Here is a 24124-nt window from a genome sequence, read left to right on the forward strand (position 1 = left end):
ATACAAAGTTGAGGAGGAAAAGTGTGTCGGAGTTATGGCCCCGCCCTCGAAGCGATTTTTTTTCGCATACCGTCATCGGGGGTTACTTTAAGCCAAAAATAGAACTTTTTGTACCGTAAACCGGGGTGACTTTGATCATCGGGGTGACTTTGATCACTAGAAACTATTTTCGTAGATCGCTTATTAAACCAGAATAGTCTACCGAATCATTTTAGTTTGAAATGATTTTTACTCTAAACTTATGAAATACTGGTTTGTTATACTTTTTGAGTATTTTGTTCGGTTTTTGGGTACAAAAACTACAAAAAACCGAAATTTGACTTTATCTTATTTTTACGAAGCTTCATCAAGTGTCTATTTTTTAACAAATAAATCTCAGATTTGAGCAAGAGTAATAAATTACAAGCGAGATTTTATTTTCCTTTAGAGTGGGATGTACCAAATTTACTTTTAAGAGTTTATTTATTTTAAGTACATTTTTTTGTGAAACTAGTTGGCAATTATTTCAAATTTTTTTAAGCTAAAACTTGCAACTTTTTTTATTGTTCGATATTCCAACGTGTTAAAATGGATGAAACATTTTATACATTGATAAAGCACTGAAATAAAACAATTTTAGCAGTTTTAAAGGTTTTCAAAAACTTTTATTCTAGTTGGACACAAATTATACGAATTTTGGTTACTCGAATTTTACAGTACTTTGAATACTTTGTATAATACCAATTAACATCTATTTAACAATGAGCATCTTTCCAGAATTAGTTTAAACAAACATTTGAATGAAAAACATTGACATCAATAACTTAATGTGGGTGAACATGCAGGTTATCAAAGTATACGAAAACGGACATCAACTTGAAATCATTTTTGGAAAAATAGCTGTAAGCGGACAATTTTAGGTAAAACCATCCAATCTTGTTCTCTTTACATCAGTACATGGTTTAAAAATATTAAACTTGAAAAAAATGTGTTGCGTCTAAAAATATGCAATGATTACTTCGAAAAGTGATCAATGTCACCCCGGTTTACGGTACGTTACACTCAAGAACTACGATCACGCAACTTCAAATTTGAAACTGTTTGATGGTTTACATATGGCAGAAGTACCTCCAAAGTCAGTGAGAAGAACTTTTGGAAAATCAAGATTGAACATGAGATATAAAGAACTAAAAGTTGACATAAAGTCGCCCTTAAAGGGGGGCTACTTCACGCCATAAAGTTTTTTTTAGAAGTCATGTTAACTTCTTGATTTATTGTTATGGATTATGCTTGTTATTTATGTGTGAATGCAAATGAATGTGCTCGTAAAAATGGAAGTATTCCGAAGTGCAATGGCTTTTCTAACAGAAAGGCGAATGGTACTGTTATATTCAATGGTCAGGTCAGTTCATCCATCTTTTATGAGATATCCATGTCCAATATACTGAGGACCTTTTTGTGTAGTAATGTTTTAACCATAAGGTCATTGGTCTACACTGCAGAACTATTCCCCGCAGCTCTTTCTGTCATTCCACAACGAACTACATCAATACAAAAAGTTTAAATACTTCTAGAAACGATAGCGTTTTTACATGTTTGCTCAATTGCAACTACACTACTTAACTTGCAAATTATCGATTACGGTTATTTTTCAAACAGTCAAACAAGTAAGTTAATAAAAGTCTGCTTTGAATTAGAATCAAATCACAAAATAAGTGTAAATTTTAGATCAAATATACAAATTGTGTAATATAGACTTAAGTAAAACTTGGCGTTTAGAATTTTAGATAAAATGGACATATGGTCACCAATTACCAAACAATAAAAAATATGGACAAAAAGTACAACAACCAATAAATGCATTACAATGCCAGGTTAATTTTACGTAATCTATATCTTCTTATCTAATAATTTGATTAGTATATCACACTTTTCCAAGAGAATTTAATTTACAATATTGTTTAAATGTTGTTGTGTGTTGTGTGTTAAGTCATTAAATTGACTTTACGCTTGTCCGGACATGCCGCAGACTCAGGTGATTCGCATTCAATGCCAATAGATCCTGACTCCTGCGTTGCAGAAGACAAAGAATTAAGTAGCCGGGAAATTCTAAGCTTGTTCATTGGCCCTACTCCACGCATTTCTAAACTTTCTTACTTCAAATCCTTGCTCTTCCTTGAGTACTATGGCTCTTAATATTTGAAAAATACTTCACCTTCCAGTCCCTTGCTATTTATATGTCGTTACAATATAAAAAACCTGTTTTAATCCACCTAGTGGTGCAATTGTGCCTTTCTCATTTCTTTAAAGTATGAGTCTATGGCTGGTTATGTTCATTTCAATTATGGGAACATCTACTACATTCTTAGTACACTTTACACCTACACACAATAGTTTGCCAGCCACGAACCTGATGAGCTATGTGTAGACAGTGAAACACTTGAAACAAAAATACCATACTTTCTTGGCCTAATCAGCATTAGTTCAATGTTGCCTTACTACGAACGAACCACTCCCCAGCTTAATTCAGAATGCCTTGTGCTATAGCGGTGGTATAAAGATGGTGGGGTTGAGAGGGGGAGGGGTATGAGTGATGGATGGGGTGGTGGCTTGGGGGGGGGGGTGCAATGAGGAGTGATCTAAGGGGAATTCAAATTGGCTGTGACCGGTGAGGAGGTGTAAATCTCTCCTGTTAAAACTCAGAAACCTTATGTCAATGCCGGGATTAGGTTGAAAGAGATGGTGTGAGGTGAAGTTGAGAGGGGGCTGATGGAGTATGCAACACCCAACAGCATATTATACCCTCCATTTGAGATTTGCTTTAGGAAAATCGGTTCAGTCATCACCGAGTAATCGATGTGACTAATTCTGGAATATGTCCAGGAACCGGAAAATTCCGGAACTGACAATAGTGGACATTATATTCAAAGAATCTTTGATTGGCCATCAGTGATCTAGACTTACAAATAGAAATGGATTTTTATCCTTTGAAGTATTACGATTTTACCGGTTTATATGGGAAATTCCTATGTGGTCGCAATAAACAACCTGTAACTCCGGAACCAAATGTCAGATACGAATGAATGAATATTCAATAACAGTCCATGGGAGTATTGTATCTTTCATTTGAAGGCAATTTTATGAAAATCGGTCAAGAATTCCCGGGGAAAAAAGTGTGAGATTAACTTACGAACTTGGAAAGTACCCGGGGCATCAAGAACCGTCATAGGTGGCCAATGTGGTCAAAGCTTCTTAGAATGATCATTAGTGATCTAGACCCGCAAATTCGAGTTATGTTGCACCCTTTTTAATATGTATTACACCATTTGGACAACATGGTGTTACCATTTTATATGGGAATTTGCTGGGTGACCGCACTCTTCAACCCGTAACTCCAGAACCGGAAGTCTGATCAACAAAAAATTCAATATCAGCTTATGGGAGCGTTATACCTTTCATTTGAAATCAAGTTTGAGCGATGCGGTTCAGCCATCTCTGAGAAAAGTGAGTGAGTTTTGAAAACACACACACATACACATACAGACATTTGTCAATTTCGACGAACTGAGTCGAATGGTATATGAGACTCGGCCCTCCGGGTCTCGGTTAAGCAGTCGGTTTTCAGAGTGATTGCATATCCTTTCTTTATGAGAACGGCAAAAAAATAAAATGTAGTTTGTGTATATTTTATGGTTCAGTCTCATCGCCTACTAGGAGGATTACTTGCAATCATTTTCTTAAACCTATATCCAATTTTTATATTTGAGTTGATTCAGCGAATAATACTATGTTTTGCTTTTGTCAAAATGTAACGTTAAATTTGACTAGAAGCTTAATTATCATTCTTTGATTTTGGCGTAAAGTAGCCCCCATGGCTTAAAGTAACCCCCGAAGTGGTAGAACGCTCATACTAGGGTTTCGTGATCCCCAAAATCAACGGCGTCTTTGGGGGGCACCCCCAAGGTGGACAGTAGAGCAGTTCAGCCTAATGCTGGAGTAATTAACCGAGCAGTTGATCGGTCGGATGCCAATAGTTATTGGCGGTGACTTCAATGCCTGGGTTGTGAATTGGGGCAGTAGAGTAACCAACATAAGAAGATGTATCCTGCAGGAAGTGCTAGCAAAGTTATACGTACGCTTGCGCAATGAAGGTTCTGTTAGCGCATTTCGGAGAGACGGAAAGCCCGGCATCGACGTCGCATTCTATAGTCCTTCATTGTCGGCCAACATGGATTGGAGAATATACGAAACGTATACGCATAGTAACCACCAGGCTATTCACTACCGGTCAACGGAACCCTGCTGCAGTACGGAGAAGGATGACTAGTGAGCGAAAGTGGAAAACTAAAGCCTTCAACAAAGACCTCTTCGTTGAAGCACTTCAGCCGAACGGCGGGACCGAGAACGGCTGACCTAACAAGAAGGATTGTGGCGTCTTGTGACGCCACAATGCACAGTGGTCGCAATGGTACCAAAACGTGCGTTTAATTAATGGTGCTCTAGGAGTTGCTTTTAGCGATTTGGTGTGTTAGAAAAACTTTTTCAGAATGGAAGCCCCCTTCTTTTGATGTATACTGAATTGTGATTAATCCACCTAAAAGTGAGATAGAAAATTTATTTCCACTAACTTTTAAGATAGAGGCACGATGTCAATGACAAAGTTATAGTAAATTCTATTGCGAGAAAACTTGTTGAACATGCAAACTCTCCAAAATGTAATGGTGTTGAGATAAAGCACGTTGTTTGTGGGAGGCACCCAAAAAATCATTTTTTTATTATAACTTTTTTCTGAGATTTTTGCAATTCTTCAAATGTTCTATGAAGTTGTTGAAATTAAGAAATTGCAGATATTTGTCGAAGACGTCAACAATTTTTACTTCAAAACTTAAGAGTTATTAAATAAAATGGGTTAAAAATACCGCCATTTTGAATGATATTTACTAAGAGATGTGGAAATATGTGGAAGACATTTCGATTCCATGAGAAAGACAGTGAAAAGTACTATAAGAAAAAATCCTACTCACAACGGGCATCCACTGGCCTATATATAAAAAATACTTTTCGGCAATGCATGTTTTTCATTTTGTAACAAAATAATTATGACATTTTAAGCATAACTTTTTATACCAATTGTTTCTATGTGTTATTCTATTCTACGAATATTCTAAAAAATCTTTGGAAATGTCAAAGTACACATATGAATCCAAAACTCTTAGCTCTGTAGTCTCCAACTTACGAATTATTCCTAAACTAGCACAACAACAGAAGTGATCAACTAAAAAATGTGCAAAATTTTTTGGCTGTCTTTACAAGAATTAAAACCATTACAAACAGTATTAGGGTTACTGCGCCCTAATTCATCTTAGCTCCTCTATTCATCCCACCCATTGGAACTCATTAGTTAGATAAGTATTTGCTATCTCTATTCAACGCATTGACTCAAAAAGTCTAACTGTACTGCTACTTATGAACGAAGGAAAGATGGTGATACTTACTTAAGCGCAATCCAGTCACTCTAAGTCGAGTTATCAACGAAATATTGTGACATCCCGACTAATGAGATGGATAAGGACTCGTCTACCCTATATGCAGTTCTCATGAAACGATTACGTGGCCGTAATTGTCAATAATTCTTTTGCAAGCACGCATTGAATGATTAAATATTTGAAATTAACCCTCAAAAAGGCAAGCGAAAATTGTGACTTCATAAAGCATCGCTTCTAAGACGCAATGAAATCAAGAGCCTCTTTTTTGTCGTTTTACCGGTGAGAGAATCGAAAGCCCGAAAACGCTCGATCAATTGTATTTCCAATTACAAGTTCATTGAAACTAGGGAACTGTAACTAGCCGAGCCTCTGAGACCCCTTGCCTTTTTGACGGTTAAAATTTGACAGAGATGCAATATATGGGTGAAAATATTTTTCTAAAGATTTTCTGGCAAGTCGGATCCTAAGTAGCAACTCTGACTACACAGTCGTTTCGTGAAAATGATATCTAATACTCTTTGCTATGGTTCATTCTCATGAAAATACAGTAAACCTTTTTGGACGTCTCTAGTGTTCACTTTACAAATCCTGTTAATTTATGAATAGTTTCAGATAACAGAAATTCAAAGTTCACGATTTATATGTGTATTTATTACTCTCAATGATTTTTTAGAATATTCGACACATAGAAAAAAATCACTAAAAATTTATGTTGAAAAAGTCGTACTTATTTTGTTACAAAATGAAAAACATGCATTGTCGGAAAGTATTTTTATATACAGGCCGGTGGATGCCCGCTGTGAGTAGGATTTTTTCTTATAGTACTTTTCACTGTCTTTCTCATAGAATCGAAATGTCTTCCACATATTTCCACATCTCTTAGTAATTGTCATTCAAAATGGCGGTATTTTTAACCCATTTTATTTAATAACTCTTAAGTTTTGAAATAAAAATTGTTGACGTCTTCGACAAATATCTGCAATTTCTTAATTTCAACAACTTCATAGAACATTTGAAGAATTGCAAAAATCTCAGAAAAAAGTTATAATAAAAAAATGATTTTTTGGGTGCCTCCCACAAACAACGTGCTTTATCTCAACACCATTACATTTTGGAGAGTTTGCATGTTCAACAAGTTTTCTCACAATAGAATTTACTATAACTTTGTCATTGACATCGTGCCTCTATCTTAAAAGTTAGTGTAAATAAATTTTCTATCTCACTTTTAGGTGGATTAATCACAATTCAGTATACATCAAAAGAAGGGGGCTTCCATTCTGAAAAAGTTTTTCTAACACACCAAATCGCTAAAATCAACTCCTAGAGCACCATTAATTAAACGCACGTTTTGGTACCATTGCGACCACTGTGCAATGCCACGAAAACTGGAACCACGCAACAAACGACGTTCAGCTTACTGGTGGAACGAGACGCTTAGTACGCTATGCGCTGCTTGTCTCAGAGCCAGAAGGTGGGCTCAGAGAGTAATATTGGAGCTAGATAGAGAAGAGCGCAAGGCAGCATTTCGGGAAGCTAGGGCCGCTTTACAACGAAGGATCAGACTTGGCAAGTCAGATTGCCACAAGAAGCTGCGCCGAGAAGTAGACGCCAATCCCTGGGGCGACGCGTACCGAGTCGTGATGGCAAAAATGAGGGGCTCGACGATACAATTCGATTTCCGCAAAGGAGCATCGACAGTGGATGCAATTCGGACAGTGCTCTAGAGTGCTGAGAAATCATCTACACAGAAACGAAGAGGAGATCGATACTGCGCTGTGGTCACGATAGATGTGAAGAACGCGTTCAACAGTGCCAGGTGGGAAGCCATCGCTGCATAGAATGAGGGTTCCCGAGTATCTGTGCCAGATCCTGAAGAGCAACTTTCAGAGTAGAGTGCTGCTGTACGAGGCGAGCGAAGGGCAGAAGTCAATGCGAGTCACAGTGGGCGTTCCTCAGGGCTCCATTCTTCCAACTCTTTGGAACGGGATGTACGATGGGATCTTAATGGTGTAGCTGCCTAGGAAAGTGGGTTTCGCATACGACGTGTCACTAACGGTGATGGGTGAGGCACTTGAAGACGTAGAGGTGTCGGTGACGGAGACAATAGATGCGATCGAGAGCTGGATGAACGGGGTCAAGCTGCAAATAGCTCACCACAAGACGGAGGTGTTGTTGGTCAGTAACTGCAAAGCGGTTCAGCGGATGCAGATCGACGTCGGAGGGCACGTGATTGCATCGAAGCGTGCACTGAAGCAATTGGGAGTTATAATTGACGACTGGTTGAGTTTCAACAACTACGTTGACTATGCCTGTGAAAAGTCGGCGAAGGCAACGAACGCAATAGCGAGAATCATGCCAAACTTCAGCGGCTCGAGGAGCAGCACGAGACGTCTGCTATCTATTCTTTCGTCATCGATACTCCGATATGGAGTTCCTGTCTGGAGTGCTGCGCTGAAAACCAAGCGGAACAGTGAAAAGCTAAACAAGACATTCCGGATGATGGCCGTACGGGTCGCGAGTGCCAACAGAACAATATCTTCGAATGCCCTAGGTTCGAAGAAGTTCGTAGGGGTATACCTGGTATGACAGTGGACAATATCGTCGAAGAGATGTGCCGCGACGAACATGCCTGGAACGCTGTCAACAGAGTGGTTACGAGCATACTGTCCGAGCTGCAGAGGAAGTGGCGAAGAGACCAACAAGAAGCCAACAAGGTTTCGAGAGAAATTCCGCCGCTGGGGAACTCTCCGACTGGGACTGTGTAGAATTGGTCCACCACCGGGGACGAGTTGAGTAGTACGTGACGTAGCACCGAGTTTGGGTCGTCGGGGCGCCTGTGAACCGGACGGCAAGGTTCACCGGAATCGCCGGATCGATCTCGACACCCTTCCGGGTAGCTCGTGAGTAGGCTAGATCCACCGCCTGGGATTAGTCCGAGTAGACCACGCCGCACAGCTAGCAGTGGGTCGTTGGGGCGTGGTGAACCGGAAGTTACGCTCCACCCGGAATCGCCGGATAGACCTCAGCAGCTACTGGCAGCTAGTAGGCTAGATCCACCGCCGGGGACTAGATCATGTAGATCGGGACGACGCGAACAGCTAAATGACTGACAGAAACGAACATCGGTATCAGGAGAAATCTACCGCTCGATTTCAGCAGAACAAGCTCGATCCATTGTTGGGTACTAGACCGAGTAGTTCGCGAACAAGTGAGGGCGGAAGCTGAATAGCTCATCGGGAAAGTAGAGCGAAATGGAACGAGAGGGAGCCAAAGGGCTCAAGAAATTGTGGTGCTAAAACCAAAGAAGATTCGGTATCGGGAGAACTTCCATCGCCGGGGAACTCTTCGTCGGCGTTAGCTAGATTCACAGCCGGGGACTAGACTGAGTAGACCGCGAAGAGACACCACTAGTCGCGGGTCGTCGGGGCACCAGCGAACCAGACGCCCTGCTCCACCGGAATCGCAGAACTGACCTCGACACCTGGCTGGTTGGCTCGGCGTCGGGAGAACTTCTCTCGCCGGGGAACTCTCCGTCGGAGTTGCTATGTCCACCGTCGGGGACTAGACCGAGTAGTTCGCGAACAAGTCGGGAGCTCAACGAGTAAAAGGCGCTGAATTGTACGAGAAGGGAGTTGCGGTGCTAACTGGCACAAGAGAGCCTAGTCGTGGTGCTGAATGGCATAAGGGAGTCCAAGGGCTCAGAGAATTAGACAATCTGAAGTTAGCCGCCCAGATTGTCTTCGTAGGGAAGGAGCACTAAGTCTCACACTCACAGCCAGCTTTCCGACTGCCATGCAGAAATTGCCAGTCTGTGTGGATGGTGGAGAATTGGTGGTGTGTCGAGGAGTGGCGCTGTAACCCGGCGGAAGAAACGAACTAGTAAGTAGTTGAATTAGAGTGGATGCTATGCATGTGCCGGGGAGGAATCAGGTTCTGGGCAAGAGCAGTGGTTTTTTAGCGTGGTCGGGTGATGGCAGCCCAAGCCCGTTCCCTGAGACATTAGGGTTTTTGTACATTTTCCCTGTCTCAGGGTTTCCTAGGAATTTTTTTACTGCTCTTAAAAAAACACACACACATCCATTGTCCCAATTGGTCGAGCTGAGTCGACTGGTATATGAGACTCGGCCTTCCGGGCCTCGGAAAGTTTTCAAAGTTTGAGCGAATCCTATATATTTCTTTTGTAAGAAATGTAAAAACCACTATGGATCGGTTGCAAATGAAAGGTAAAAGTCCATTCTTTCACATTCTGAAGTTTCACGGATGCCTATTTTTTTGAATAAAATTGTTCGACAAAACACCGTGACACAGCTTGATTTCGTTCATTTTTTTCTCTTTAGGGAGAAATGCATAGCTTTTACTACGGCAAAATCTATTTAGCTGCTAAAATACCACGCACCTCCATGGTAATGTAATCTAATGGAGACACATGGTATGTTACCATCGAAATATGCACAACACAGGAACCCTGATTAGTAAGATGACTAGCAATAAGTCAGTTTCTTTCAGTTCACCTCTAAACTAGAAAACACCGTCCCGTATCACAACCCCTCCCAAGTTCCATAACCACTATAACTGCGACAATACCCCTACCGACAAGAACAGCACAGCACAGCTGTGCACACCAAAAAAATCTGAATTTTATCGTTGACGTAATTGCAAACATGACACAATTCAACAAACCGTAATTTACGAAATGACGGAACATTACCGTGTTCCGTTTAATTTTACATGAAACATATACTTTACATGCGCAATAACATAAAATTACACTTCCTACCATTCAGAACAAACGCTGTATGTGGAGTAAAATTACATGATTTACGAAATTGAACGTCATGTAAAATTAAAATCAAGCGTAAAACTAAGTCATTTTTGATGCTCGTATATGTCAGGGTCAGGAGACGTAAATTTACACTACTTTTTCTAGGTGTGTGGATTAAAATGCTTACAAGGTGCTTACAATTTATTTGACGGTCCGGTCCGCGTGGGTGATGGTTCTTCGAAATAACTAGGCAAATTTTAAATATTTAAATTTATGAGGTCTGAATAATTTGGATAATTTACTTGGATTTAATACGTTGTTCAAAATGAATGATAATTAATTTAAATTATGTGCAATGAACCAATTGGATGCTGCATTGTTCTGAGCATAATTGAATATTAAAAGTAAAAATAGTTATATTCGCCGCCCGAAACACGCGCCGTTCGGCTGCCATATTCTAGAGATTATCAGAATTAATCATCTACATATATCTAAGTATGAAAATTTTGGATCTAGGCTCGCCACCGAATTTTATTCATAAATGTCAATATTTCAATCAATATTGATTCATTGAGCTACAATTTACACAACCTTAACACTTTATAATGATTCACAAAAACAAGTATTCACGAAAGATTTGTATACACACGCATTTCTACTACAAAAAAATCCGCTTGAATAGGAGGGGGACGTGCCCTCCCCGTTCCTCCAACTGGAGCCACCAGTGATTGTATCGTGTCTGCAGACTTAGCTTATGAAATATGCGTACCCATGTAACGTGACAGACCATAGCCTTAACCACATCCAAAGTTCGAAATTGGACGGGCAAAATAGGATAACAATAGGCTCTACTGCTACAATAGGCACATTCACTAGCGGATCCAAGCGTAAGGGTCAAGTGCCACCCTCGCTATTCAACCAGAAACTTTTCCATTCTTAGTAGATTCCAGAAGAGATTAAATAATATGTGTTTGATTTGACAAATTCTTCGCCACGCTCACCACATGTCGGGAAATGCATCTCCAAGATTCGAAATTTCGTTTTCAAAATCGTGTATCAGACACATTTTTACAATAATGCCCCTTCCGATAGCATCCGGCTGGAAACGCCTGTAAGCACATTACCCTAATTGCCTCCACTTAGATTCATTTAAAATTGAAGCAAATAGAAACTAGCATCTAAACAATGCAGGCGGGTTCTATGGATCTTCATTTTACGATTATGGTTTTTCCAGCCGTGATTGGAAGACCCAGCTAATCATCGCATACTGTTAAAACCTCAAATAACTTACCTTTAAAAAGCGTAGATTCCACCGCGCCCGTTGCTCGTTATTAACGCGTGGCGCCGAAAGCTGATCTCGCCACTCGTTGCACGCCATTCACATAAAAATAAAGAAACATCACACTCCACTCCACAAAGACTCACAAATCACCGCCGGCATATAGTTCGCTCTTTTTTTCACTCAAAAAACTCGGATGGAATTATTGGTTGCAAACTGCACTTTCCAGGGATTAGACGTTTGCCGTGTTAGGTGCACTGAGACGCGAACTTCGCGGTTCGATTTGCAGCGATTTTTGGTACAATTCGTCGTCGTCCAGCAGCAACGATGTATCCAGGAGGTAGGATGTAACTTTCGGTATGTGATCGATTTTGTACGGCGTCTGTTGGAAATGGCGAATTTCGCGTATCACGTGTGCGATCTGAAACAAGCAGAAGAAACAATGGATGAAGGTTGCATCAGTAGGCGAAAATACTTCACCGGTGAAATTGCCCATTGAACGTGGTGCCGATATTTTCATTCCCGGAGGAATGCTAGTCGCGGAATTGTTTGTTGGTTCGGCTAGAAAATTCCCAGAGAAAACGAAACTCGGCCCCATTATTCGCATCTGCAGCTAATCTCGGTGCAAATTCATCTTCATAAATCAGGGGCCTTTGTTTTATTGCTACTCACCATGCGCATTTTGGAAAAATTCAGCAAACGGTCCGGTGTAAAGTCCGGTGTGCCCTCCTCGATGAAGGAAAGGTCAGTTAGATACATGCCCAGGTACGGAATGCAGGGTGGGTCACAGCGATGCAGTGCTTCGCGCATCACTCGAAAACGTCCATCAGAGCACACCACAGCCTGTAGTTTGGTGATTGTCGATTTGATCTGGAACGGGATGGGGAATGGTCAAAATTTGTTACCGTTTGATTGGACTGTACACACGAGCTATTTCGTTAACGAGGAGGTTTAAATGGCTGACATTCTTGCACCCCATTTCCTCCGAATGGTAGTGATATTGTGTTGTCCGATCTGCATGTAACGATTGTGAAGAAGATAAATCGGTATCACACAGCAGCGGGAGTCTGTTTGGTGGTGGCAAAGATTTTTTTAGAAAAAAAGCTTCAAAATACATGTACAATAAGCAAACTAGGCTGAATGGCGCTTCCAAGATATATTGTGTTGGATCATATACATTCGGAGTAATATCATATGTTGCTTCAAGCTATTCTCAACTTTTATTCGACAGTTTTCATGATGCCACCCGCGTTACTGCTTGGTAAGGCCAAATTGGTGTTGAAGGAGGTTAATTGTACAAACAGAAAAAAACTATTGGTGGAAAAAGACTTTTTCACTCTTAGCAAAAAACCACCAACACATACTATTAGTTTGAAAATAAAACTTTTATTTTGGTAGCTATAACTCATTAGCTTAAAAGGAAAACTGTTATTTTGATTATTATTTTTGATTAATTTAAAAGTTCTACTTTCAACCTAATAGTAGGCATTGGTGGTTTTTTACTATGAGTGGAACACTCTTACTTTTACCAATATTTTTTTCTGTGTGTAGTTGTCTGACGTATTCTTGATGGTCACTTCGTTAGCATGTTTGCTGCTAAAAATGAGTAGATTGACTGATTGTTAAATCAAATCAAATGTTTGGAATTTTGAATATAAACATATAATAATCGGAAAGAATATAATTCCGTTTATGCGAATAAAAAATGGGGTAAGCTATTTGGTAAGATAACACAGCGATGAAATTTTTAATGACATTGATTCAGTGTGCGACTGTGGGTCGGATGAGTAAAATTGATCAATTTGTCTGGTTTTCTCCAGAAAAATTATAACCGAAAACCAAGCCACAAAGTGACTTTGTGACTGCCAGGTGCTCTTGTTTTCTTTTCTCGCTTACAGATTACGATTGTGTATTCGTCTTCTTTGTCATTTGCTTCTTCGCTGGTAGTGATGGTTGAAAATATAGAGGCAGTAGGAGGATTTGTTGCTGAAAATGCACTGGTTGGGATCATTGGTGGTTTAGTAGACAATATTTTAAACTAGGGGAACCGGGGGCAAGTCCGACACTTTAAGCGCAATAATTTTTCAAAAATTCCACAAAGCTCTTAAAATTGTAAATTTTGTGCATAATCTTTATTCAGATTCAGATACCAAAATATAATTTTTTCAGTGCTTCAAAAAATCATTAAAAATTATTGGTTGCCAAAAAATGGAGAAAAATGACTGCAGCGTTTTTAAGGGCAAGACCGATAAACCGAAAAGGTAAGAGCGACTCCCTTTTGCAGTTACTTTTTGTCCAATTTTTTCCATTAAAAAATGTGTTGTGTATGTGTGATAAAGTGTAGGGTAAGGTGAGGCAAACCCGACCGTTGGGTAAACCCGACCCCCCTCTGTTGCCGAAAATCAGAAGCACTACGCGAACTAATATCAATGTTGTCGTGTAGAGCATCGAAAATAATCATAATGGTGGTATGACATCATTTCATTAGTCTACATTCATATTTTCTTCTTTTTCGCTTGGCAAAAATCTAGTAAGATAGTACCAATTACCTTCGTAAGAGGCGACTGGTACATGCTGAGTGGTGGGGGCTACCAGGAGGGGTGTGATTTGATTGGCTTGATTATCCTGACTTATCGTTACTATAGCCGTGTGATGCAGCAGGGTGAGGTACACGGAACTGATTGGGGCCAACGTATGGTATATTAGAGATAACATTGACTTGCCTGGCGGAGTTGTTTTGATTGATAAGCGGCGGGTTCCTTAATGTGTTCGTATCGACTAGTGTCGAATGGATGTAACGTTAAGCAGCATGAGTTAAAGTAGTGGGTTGTGCAGTAGATGTAGATGACGAGGCGATACCAGATGATGAATGATTTTGTAGGGCGTTACAGAATGCGTTTGCGTTGGCGGAGCTGGTGGTAGTAGCAGTGACGAGTGGCAGTGGCAGTGCAGATAGGCAGGCAGTGGCGGTAGGGGCTGGCGGGCGAGCTGATGCAATACGTGGGAGTTTGAGGAGCCGGGTAGCAGATTCGTGTGACTATTCGAATCTTAAACGGAGGAAGCTATAATGTTTGTGGCAGAAGAACTGGATATAGGAACATCGACACTCGGTATTTTATCAGGTTGCTACAGGGAAGGTCTGGAAGTACTGCTTGTGCGAGGCCGTTTATTGTTGTCGTCAATTAACGATTCGTAGAGGTTGCTAATGTTGAATTGCAAATCGTCGAGAAACTCAAGGAATGGGGCGCCATCGTTGCTTATTTTATCCGCGTTATTACGAAGACCGGAATGACAGCTTGGTTTCGTATATTGTTGGGAATACATACGACAGAGAATCTGCATGGTATCCGACAAACCACCAATCAGTTTTAAAGCGGTGTTCGTGCGTTGTAGAATTAGATCCATGGTATCATTGGACGAATTATTCCGGTTGGATTGAACTCGGCACTGGGGACAAAGCCAAGAAACACCAGGAGCATCTCGAATTGACTTGACGAGAGAGCTATTTAAATTGGCGCATTTGAGGTGGAGGCCTTTAGAGCAGAGTTCGCATAAAATTTTGCCAATTCGTGATCCTGATGCACCAAAACAAGTATCGGCTTCGCATTTGCTTCTTGTCATGTTGTCGGCGAGATGAAGCGATGACAGAAGCGTGAGTGACTGTGGGTGCTTGCCGATCGTTGATGCGGTGAGTGTCGTAGAGCGAACAATGGCTTCTGATGTTAATTTGCAAAAAACTTTTTGCGATTATAGACACAAATTGTGAAGCGTACTCCAGAAGTGAATAACTTAGAGAAGATGATCAAGAATCTTTCACTAAACAAAGTCCAAACTATTGAACAGGCGGTAGTATTTCACTGGTAATTGATCGAAGTTTGGAGCGCGGAAAAACACTTGTAATGACTGGCTATACACTGAACCAAAAAAAAAATTGAAGTATATTTTTATTGTTATTATTTATTATTTTTATGCAAAATGGTTCATATCTACAAACGAAAGACACAAAAACGTGATGATTATAGTATTCGTCGAGCAATTGCTCCGATTCAAATGGGAATATCATTATGTGCTACTGCTCGTGATTTTAGCATTCCAAGATTGACATTGAACTCCATTTTCTTCATGTTACAATTCAATAACACAACATTCATTGATTTTCAATTGAAAACCCATAAAATTTGGATAATAGCTGCACTAAATCAACCAAAAACATAGGGGGTCGGGTTTACCCCACCATTTTTGTAAACAGCAAAAATGAACATTTTTGTAAAACGCATGTTGTAAAACGCTTGTATCACAAGATATTCCCAAGATCCAAATAAAATACTATATATAGTTACCCAGGAGTCTAACCTTTAATTTGGTATATAAAACGACTTGATCAGATGTAAAATGAGCATTTTACAGCCAAAACCATTTACTAGGTCGGATTTGCCCCACCTTACCCTAATTATGTGTATGTGTGTATGTGTGATGCAAATGTATGCTTTCTGCAGTTTCATCGCGTAGCAAGAGGAAGATCATTCGAACGCGTGGGGGTTATGAAATTAAAACGTTTAACGCTTGGTACAGCTTTTCTCAAGTAATTCTCACGAGCTTTATTGCCACTTGTAAAGCCATTCTAAGGAGGAAGAGCTGGTATGCAAGCAGAATATATTCGCTGTTACTAGGACTCACTCACTTAAAAGTGACGCATGCTTCATAGTAAGCTATCCGGTTCGTGTTTTGATTTTTCGGAACTCCGTTGATCAACAATCCGACAGTCGACGAAAATTTTTCTTCAATACCTTTTTAGAATATCATATTAGATTATACTTTTCCGTTCCTTTTTGTAATATAACTATGAATCACGATAAATTGAATTTTTTTTGTCGGCTTGAGATAGTACCGACAAATACATGATAAAAACAGAGCTTCCGTGTAATTCAATTATTAACATGACCTAATTATAGTATAATTGAACACAACACCGAATCAAAAATGAACCCAACCATCTAAACACCGTGTCGGTCTTACCCCACCCAGAAACTGTCGGTCTTACCCCAACAGTGAAAATTTTTGTTAAATGTCCAATTAACAGTATTGAAATGCTCAAACTTTTCTTCAACACACACAAATAGCTATATGAAGATTAGAATAGAATGTGCTGTAGACTGGTTCAATTTTTGACTTTTAGCTCCACCAGGCTCTACTGATTCCTTTTATGGTTCTTAGTAATTGTGCAAATTTTGGTACCGATCGGTTGTGTCTACGAACCCTCCAAAAATTTCAAAGTTTATATGGAAGTTTGTATGGAAAATTGTTTAACATTGAAAATAAATTCTTAAAAAATCACATCATCAATCAATTAATCAGAACACTATATATTTTTAAAGGTATTCTGCTACTGAACACATTCGTGGAACATTGTAAATTTATGAAAATTCTCTGAGAAAAGTTATTAACTAAAGAAGCAGCATGACTTCAAAACAAGTGGATTTTATTATTAATCATAGCAACCCTGTTTGAATAGCTCCATCCTTAAACAAGTGTAAAACTAGACTTGCCACCCGCCACTCGCGTATGGTAGAAGCAGCTATTCAAACAGGGTTGCTATGATTAATAATAAAATCCAAGTTCTGATTTATTGATTGATGAGATGATTTTTTAAGAATTTATTTTCAATGTTAACCGATTTTCCGTACAAACTTTCATATAAACTTTGATATTTTTGGAGGGTCCGTAGACACAACCAATCGGTACCAAAATTTGCACAATTGGTAAGGACCATAAAAGCAATCAGTATAGCCTGGTGGAGCTTAAAGTCAAAAATTTAACCAGTCTAATGTTCTGTCATCATTACATGATCTAAAATTTTACTTCTGGGAAGTCATGGGGTATCGAGCTTACCACCAGTTCCCCTCCACACTGCTTTTCATTATAGTGGATGATCTTTGCTTATCAAATTCTGCGTAGAATATTTTCTGGTGTGTTGTCTGCTCATATTATTGGCACGTGGTGATTCGGTTTTCATACGTACATAGTGTAATCTGAGCAATGATATTGGTTTGTGCTCGAGTGCGTAGGGTTTAGTAGAAAAATATTGCTGGGGTCTGCTTAATTCTCGCCACAAGAACAACCTTCAGAGTAGCTGAGAGGAGGTCTCATATGAAAGGAATTCCACCCTTATTGTGAAATGAAAAATTTTACAGACTGATAACGTCTTACCGCACCCCAAATCGAAATCGCGACGAACCTTATTTACAGGGTCCAGTCATTGCCCTAAGTAGAATACTGCCATTGAGCTTGAATAAAATCATCATAATCTTTCACACTCTCTGACCTCCGACAAAAAAGTTTTTATTTGAATGCAAGTTTTTTTGACATTAAAAATGTCTTACTCCACTATCTGGGGCTGGGTGTTATCCTAAATTTTGAAAATCTCCTATGTAACGAAACTATGTTAGGTTTGTACGGTTTTAACTTCGCAATTAGTTGATAGATTTCAATCATTTATACACCAATCGATTCAGAAACACCTGACTTGAATATAATTGCTAATTAGATTGATGTACTATATAAGTATTCCGTTAAAAATCGGTTGAATTAAAATTGAAAAATTTCACTAAAAAAGGTGAAATGTGCATACACGAGGCGGCTATTCCTAGCAGAGCCGTCAATACAGAGCATTTAAGAGGTCAATCAAACAAAACAAAGATTATAAATATATGTGCTGAATTTCCTTTTTACCTTATCATTCGATACTTGATGGTCGACGAGTAGTGTACGGACGTACGTACCCAAACGATTCTCATAAACAAACGGGGCCAATAATTGCCGCTTTACTGTACGGAACAAACAGATTTTTGCGCGATTTTTTGCGAAATAATCACAATAATTGTGTAGTAGATTCCGTAGAGGATACGATTACCGTAAATTTTGATAGAAATGATTTTGAAAGCGCATTAATTAGCCGTGCTTTGATTGGTGGTTTACTTGTTAGCACCGCCTTTTTGACGATGAACCACATCTGAGATACCGTAAACCGGGGTGACTTTGATCATCGGGGTGACTTTGATCACTCGAAACTTTTTTCGTAGATCGCTTATTAAACCAGAATAGTCTACCGAATCATTTTAATTTGAAATGATTTTTACTCTAAACTTATAAAATACTGATTTGTTATACTTTTTGAGTATATTGTTCGGTTTTTGGGTACAAAAACTACAAAAACCGAAATTTGACTTTACCTGATTTTTACGAAGCTTCGTAAAGTGTCTATTTTTATAAAACAAATTCATCTCAGATTTGAGCAAGAGTAATAAATTACAAGCGCGTTTTTATTTTCCTTTAGATTGGGATATGCTAAGTTTAGTTTTAAGAGTTTGTTTATTTTTAATACATTTTTTTTGAAACTAGTTGGCAATTATTTCAAATTTTTTTATGCTAAAATTCGCAACATTTTTTTTGTTGTTCAATATTGCAATGTGTTAAAATGGATCAAACTTTTTGTACATTGATAAAACACTGAAACAAAACAATTTTAGCAGTTTTAAAGGTTTTCAGAATCTTTTATTCTAGTTGGACACAAATTATATGAATTTTGGTTGTTCGAATTTTACAGTACATTGAAATACTTTGTATAATACTAATTAACATCTATTTAACAATGAGTATCTTTCCAGAATTAGTTTAAACAAACTTTTGAAGCATTGACAAGCAAAAGCATTGACATCAATAACTTAATGTGCGTGAACATGCAGGTTATCAAAGTCACCCCGGAACACGAAAACGGACTTCAACTTGAAATCATTTTTGAAAAAATAGCTGTAAAGGGACAATTTTAGATAAAACCATCCTATCTTGTTCTCCATACATCAGTACATGGTTTAAAAATATTAAACTCGAAAAAAATGTGTTGCGTCTAAAAATATGTAATGATTACTTCGAAAAGTGATCAATGTCACCCCGGTTTACGGTACGTAAAACGAATTGTCTGAGGGAAAATGTTTTCAGTTTGCATTTGATCATCGTTGGAATGAGTTCGTTTATCGCCGGCGTCTGCTTCGTTAGTTAGCTTCGTTAGACGTGTACAGAAGTCGCATTGTTATTGGCAAGGAAACGGTGAAATAATATTATCAACAAACGGTCCTTATTAGGACCACAAAATCGTACTCAGAAGAACTACAAATGAAATTTCCATTTCGTGCTTTGGTAAATAACTTCTCTCTTAGCGGGTTAGTTATCTTCTATAATAATATCCGAAAAATGTGCGATAAAACAAATAAACTGACCAATTGGATGGAAGCAATAAAATACCTACAAAAATTAGAATCAGAAAAGTGACATCGACGGAAAAATGCTTCGATCGTTTCTTTGGCAACTGAAGTTGTCGATTTGTTTTCCAACGTCAATTATTTGCGCGATGCTGTACGGAACAAACAGATTTTTGCACTATTTTTTGGGAAATAATCGAAACAATTGTGGAGTAGATTTCGTAGAGGATACGATTTGTTACCTTTTGTGTGTAGTCCTAAATAAGTCGATGACAATACAGGATGTATCCACGAATAATATGGCTGTCGGTTTGCCAGATCTTGTTGACGCAGTTTGCTGCTGTGTGTTGAGATCTTTTTCCTTGGCTTTAGTAGATGAGTTTTGACTAGTTGCTTCGGCGCATGTTTTCCGTAGTGGGCTGTATGGTTACAGAATTGGTATGTATGGGTCTGCCCGGGATATGTGAATAGCGTTGTTTGCTTATAGGTCACGCCATCTTTCGATGATTTGCATTCGATAGTCATGTAAGAAGGTATTGGTTTAGTCACTCGCATCCTCACAATACGAACGCCGCACAGTGGTCCCAAAGAGCAAAAAAGGGGGTTTTTTAGATTGCGTCAAAACGGTTGACTTTAGCAATATGGTGTCTTTGAAAAAGTTTCTTGGAGTAGAACTCCTCTTCTTTCTGTCTTATCGGATTGATGATTAATCCTCCTAAAAGTGAGTTACGAAATTTATTTTCTTCAAAAAGTTTAGATAGACAAATACTTACTTCAGCAAAGTAGTAGATAAACTCGTTACAAACATTTTACCCGAAGACTTTAACTCTCCATCTTTTAAGGTTTTTGAGATATGGGACATTATTTGTAAAAGGCCCCTTAAAAACAGTTTTTTCCTCATAAATTTTCTTCTATATTTTTTCCATTATATGAATGTTCTAGAGCATTGTTTGGACTATTAAACTGCATTACTTTGCCGAACCCGGAAACTTGCTATCGCTAGTATGTGTGGAGATATTCACATTTTTTGATTGAAAATAGCTCTTTTTCCAATGCCGATAACTTTTAAACGGGCAAAAACGGGCAAACCACTTTGTAAACAAATTGAAGTGCAAGAAAAACACAACAAATGCTGGAAAAATCAGATCTCCCCAAGGCGGCCCTCTATGGAAATACTTGAGCTGAAGCTTGTCTCATTCCGTCATCAAATGCAATTGATTACTCGCCGTTTGGTTGCACTTGCGCCATTGTTATGAAGTAGGCGCAAGGGAATTGTCAGTTTCCGATGCCAGGCGTATGCATTGAGTTTTTGACCAACTGTAACTTTTGACCCAAGCAAACAGAAGTTCAGATAATACTTAAAAAGCACACTTTAAAATTCACAAAAGCTTCTTAGCTAACTTTCAAGCTGCTCAAGCTTTAATAGAACTGCTTAACCCGCTATTAGAACATAAAACGTATTGCAAAATTACTTAAAACGAGAAGCTTATGTAACTCCTTTATATCAAATCTTGGTTGCTTGGGTATTTACTCAAGACGTTCTTACAAAAGTAAGAAAGGCTAATTATTACGACTTTAACCCTTTATTTCAGAACTAACAGTAGGGGGTGGGTGTAGCGTAGTTGGTAAATCGATTGCCTTGTACGCAGCGCACCTGGGTTCGAGTCCCGACCCCGCACATAGGGTTAGAAATTTTTCATAAGAGATTTTGCTAACCCGAAGAGGCGAATGATCTTAAGGTTAAAACCTCTATAATCGAAATAAAAAAACTAACAGTAATATATGGTGATGTATTTAATGCCGGAGCAGCTCTAGTTTGGACAAACTTAGGCTCTAGCATTTCCATAGAGGGCCGCCTTGGGGAGATGTGATTTTTCCAGCATTTGTTATGCTTTTTTTGCACTTTAATTTGTTTACAAAGTGGTTTGCCCGTTTTTGCTCGTTTAAAAGTTATCGGCATTGGAAAAAGAGCTATTTTCAATCAAAAATGTGAATATCTCCACACATACTAGCGATAGCAAGTTTCCGTCTTCGGCAAAGTAATGCAGTTTAATAGTCCAAACAATGCTCTAGAACATTTATATAATGGAAAAAATATAGAAGAAAACTTATGAGGAAAAAACTGTTTTTAAGGGGCCTTTTACAAATAATGTCCCATATCTCAAAAATATTAAAAGATGGAGAGTTGAAGTCTTCGGGTAAAATGTTTGTAACGAGTTTCTCTACTACTTTGCTGAAGTAAGTATTTATCTATCTGAATTATTGAAGAAAATAAATTTCGTAACTCACTTTTAGGAGGATTATTCATCAATCCGATAAGACAGAAAGAAGGGGAGTTCTACTCCAAGAAACTTTTTCAAAGACATCATATTGCTAAAGTCAACCGTTTTGACGCAATCTAAAAAATTTCTCCAAGTGTCATTCGTAATAGATTCTACTTCTCCACATTGCGACATGATTCGTTTGATGAAATCTTCCTTCGTGCGCGTGGCCAAATCATGGATACGCACGTCCACCATGTCGTTTTCCATATGCACGGGGATCTTGATTCTGATGTTATCAAATTCGACCTCGTGTTGCATGTTGTTCTTTGCAATGATGTTTTCGGCCTGTGTTAAGCTTCTAAACATGATCAAAACACAGTTTTACGTGATGTAGCTGAATGTACGTAACTTCAGCGAGATTAAGCTCCATTTTCACTTTAACTAATTGCTCCCCTTCCTGAACTGGGTCTAACACGAGTTTCATTAAAGTTGATCGAAATCGTATTATCCCGTAGCACAGGCACTTTTGTTTCATTTGGCAAACTCATTTCACTTCGCAGCCGGGGGCAACGATACAATTTGTATGTGCACTGATATAGAATAATAGCTATCTTGATTCACTGGTGCCTATAGCCTGCTATAGCGTAGCGATTTTTTTTTGCTTCTGCTTTGTGCGACGTCAGAAGATAAACTGATGACTGCAAGTTTTAAAGCTACGCTAATAGTTGGCATGATCAGATGCAGCCCAAGAGCAAATCTATCCAACTAATAGACAGTGGTAAAATTTGGAACGCGACATTAGGCATAAGTAGGTTAGGCCTAACGGATGATTGGCATAATGTACATTCAGACCCGTAGCGTGCGATTGGCAAGATTGGACGCCAAATCTTGGGGGCGCGGAAATCTTGGTTTGTAAAAAAATGGGATGTCATAAAATAAGACAGAATAAGTGCCATTTCCCTGTACACACAAAATTATTGTTCGAAAGTCGAACTGAAAAAGAAAGTCAATGTAAACAACGAATGGGCGCAAAAGTGGTACTCAACCAAAGGCACTAGTCCCATTCAAATTTATTCACATTAAATGGTTTTGTACACAAATGTAATAAGGATGAAAGAGTAAATGACAAATGTGCTTGAGTTGCACGACGACACGAACTTTTCAACTGAAAAGACTTCAAATGAAAATGGCGAAAATTATTGAGAATGGGCCAGATCACATTCAATGGCAATAAAGTAGGCCACCTCTTTAAAGGTGTAGCTAGATCAATTATCATCAACAACAACCTCATGCCGAACAGTAAGAATTAAACTCTCCTTGGTACCGGGATGAGTTTAGCATTAACGACAGGCTACCGGTGCCCAGCCTAGACCTAACCAGTGCTGCACTAAATTTGTTATTTCGATTATAGACCATTGTAACCTTAAGGTCATTCGACTCTTCGGGTTAGAAAAATCTCTTATGAAAAATTTCTAGCCCTATGCCCGGGGTCGGGAATCGAACCCAGGTGCGCTGCGTACAGAGCAATCGATTTACCAACTACGCTACGCCCACCCCCTTGCACTAAGTTGAATCTCTGGTTGAAATGTTAAACCACTTAAGATTGTTAGTGTTGCTGGAAGCGCTAGAAACTCCTTATTTGATATCAAATTTCTAAGACCAGAGGCAGTTTGTTTCGGCTTTATGTCAACGTTTTCTCGAACTGTTACATTTGACGATCTTTCAAGAGAAAAACATTTAGCCTATAAAAGAACTCTCATCAGCATATAGTTTTTAGAAGCAGTTACAGATGTCCTCACAACGGGATCTTCAGAGACGCACTCTTCTTAGGCCTAGATAGCATAAGGATTTGTCGTGGTGAGTGGCGTAGCTTTCTTTAGTACTTCTGCAAAATAGTGCTTATAGTATCTTTCAAGAAAACGCTTCAGATTCTGCAGGCGGTGTTTGTACTCGGGCATGGTAACAGATCTTGTGGATTATTTCCACAATAGGCGCACTTTTCAGCATCTCCATTGCAAGAGTCATTCTAATCTTTTTCTGCGCACTTGACACATCGGGAGTTTATTGTTACATTGATCCATTCATTTGTGTTTAGTGTA

At 39.0% G+C, this 24124-nt stretch overlaps 1 protein-coding gene across 4 annotated transcripts in view; it reads right to left on the reverse strand.

Moving 5' to 3' along the window:
* Positions 1 to 24124, reverse strand: part of LOC131683828 (ras-specific guanine nucleotide-releasing factor 2-like) — a 542029-nt gene that overhangs the window by 258448 nt on the left and 259457 nt on the right. For all 4 annotated transcript variants that reach the window (XM_058966164.1, XM_058966166.1, XM_058966165.1 and 1 more), the window contains 2 exons: positions 12179 to 12376; positions 11519 to 11927 (listed from right to left, as the gene is read on the reverse strand). In XM_058966164.1, coding sequence (XP_058822147.1) covers positions 11739 to 11927; positions 12179 to 12376 — 387 coding nt within the window. In that variant the 3' untranslated portion in view covers positions 11519 to 11738. The remainder of the gene's footprint in view (positions 1 to 11518; positions 11928 to 12178; positions 12377 to 24124) is intronic.

This window comes from Topomyia yanbarensis, chromosome 2, assembly GCF_030247195.1.
Source record: "Topomyia yanbarensis strain Yona2022 chromosome 2, ASM3024719v1, whole genome shotgun sequence".
Taxonomy (NCBI): domain Eukaryota; kingdom Metazoa; phylum Arthropoda; class Insecta; order Diptera; family Culicidae; genus Topomyia; species Topomyia yanbarensis.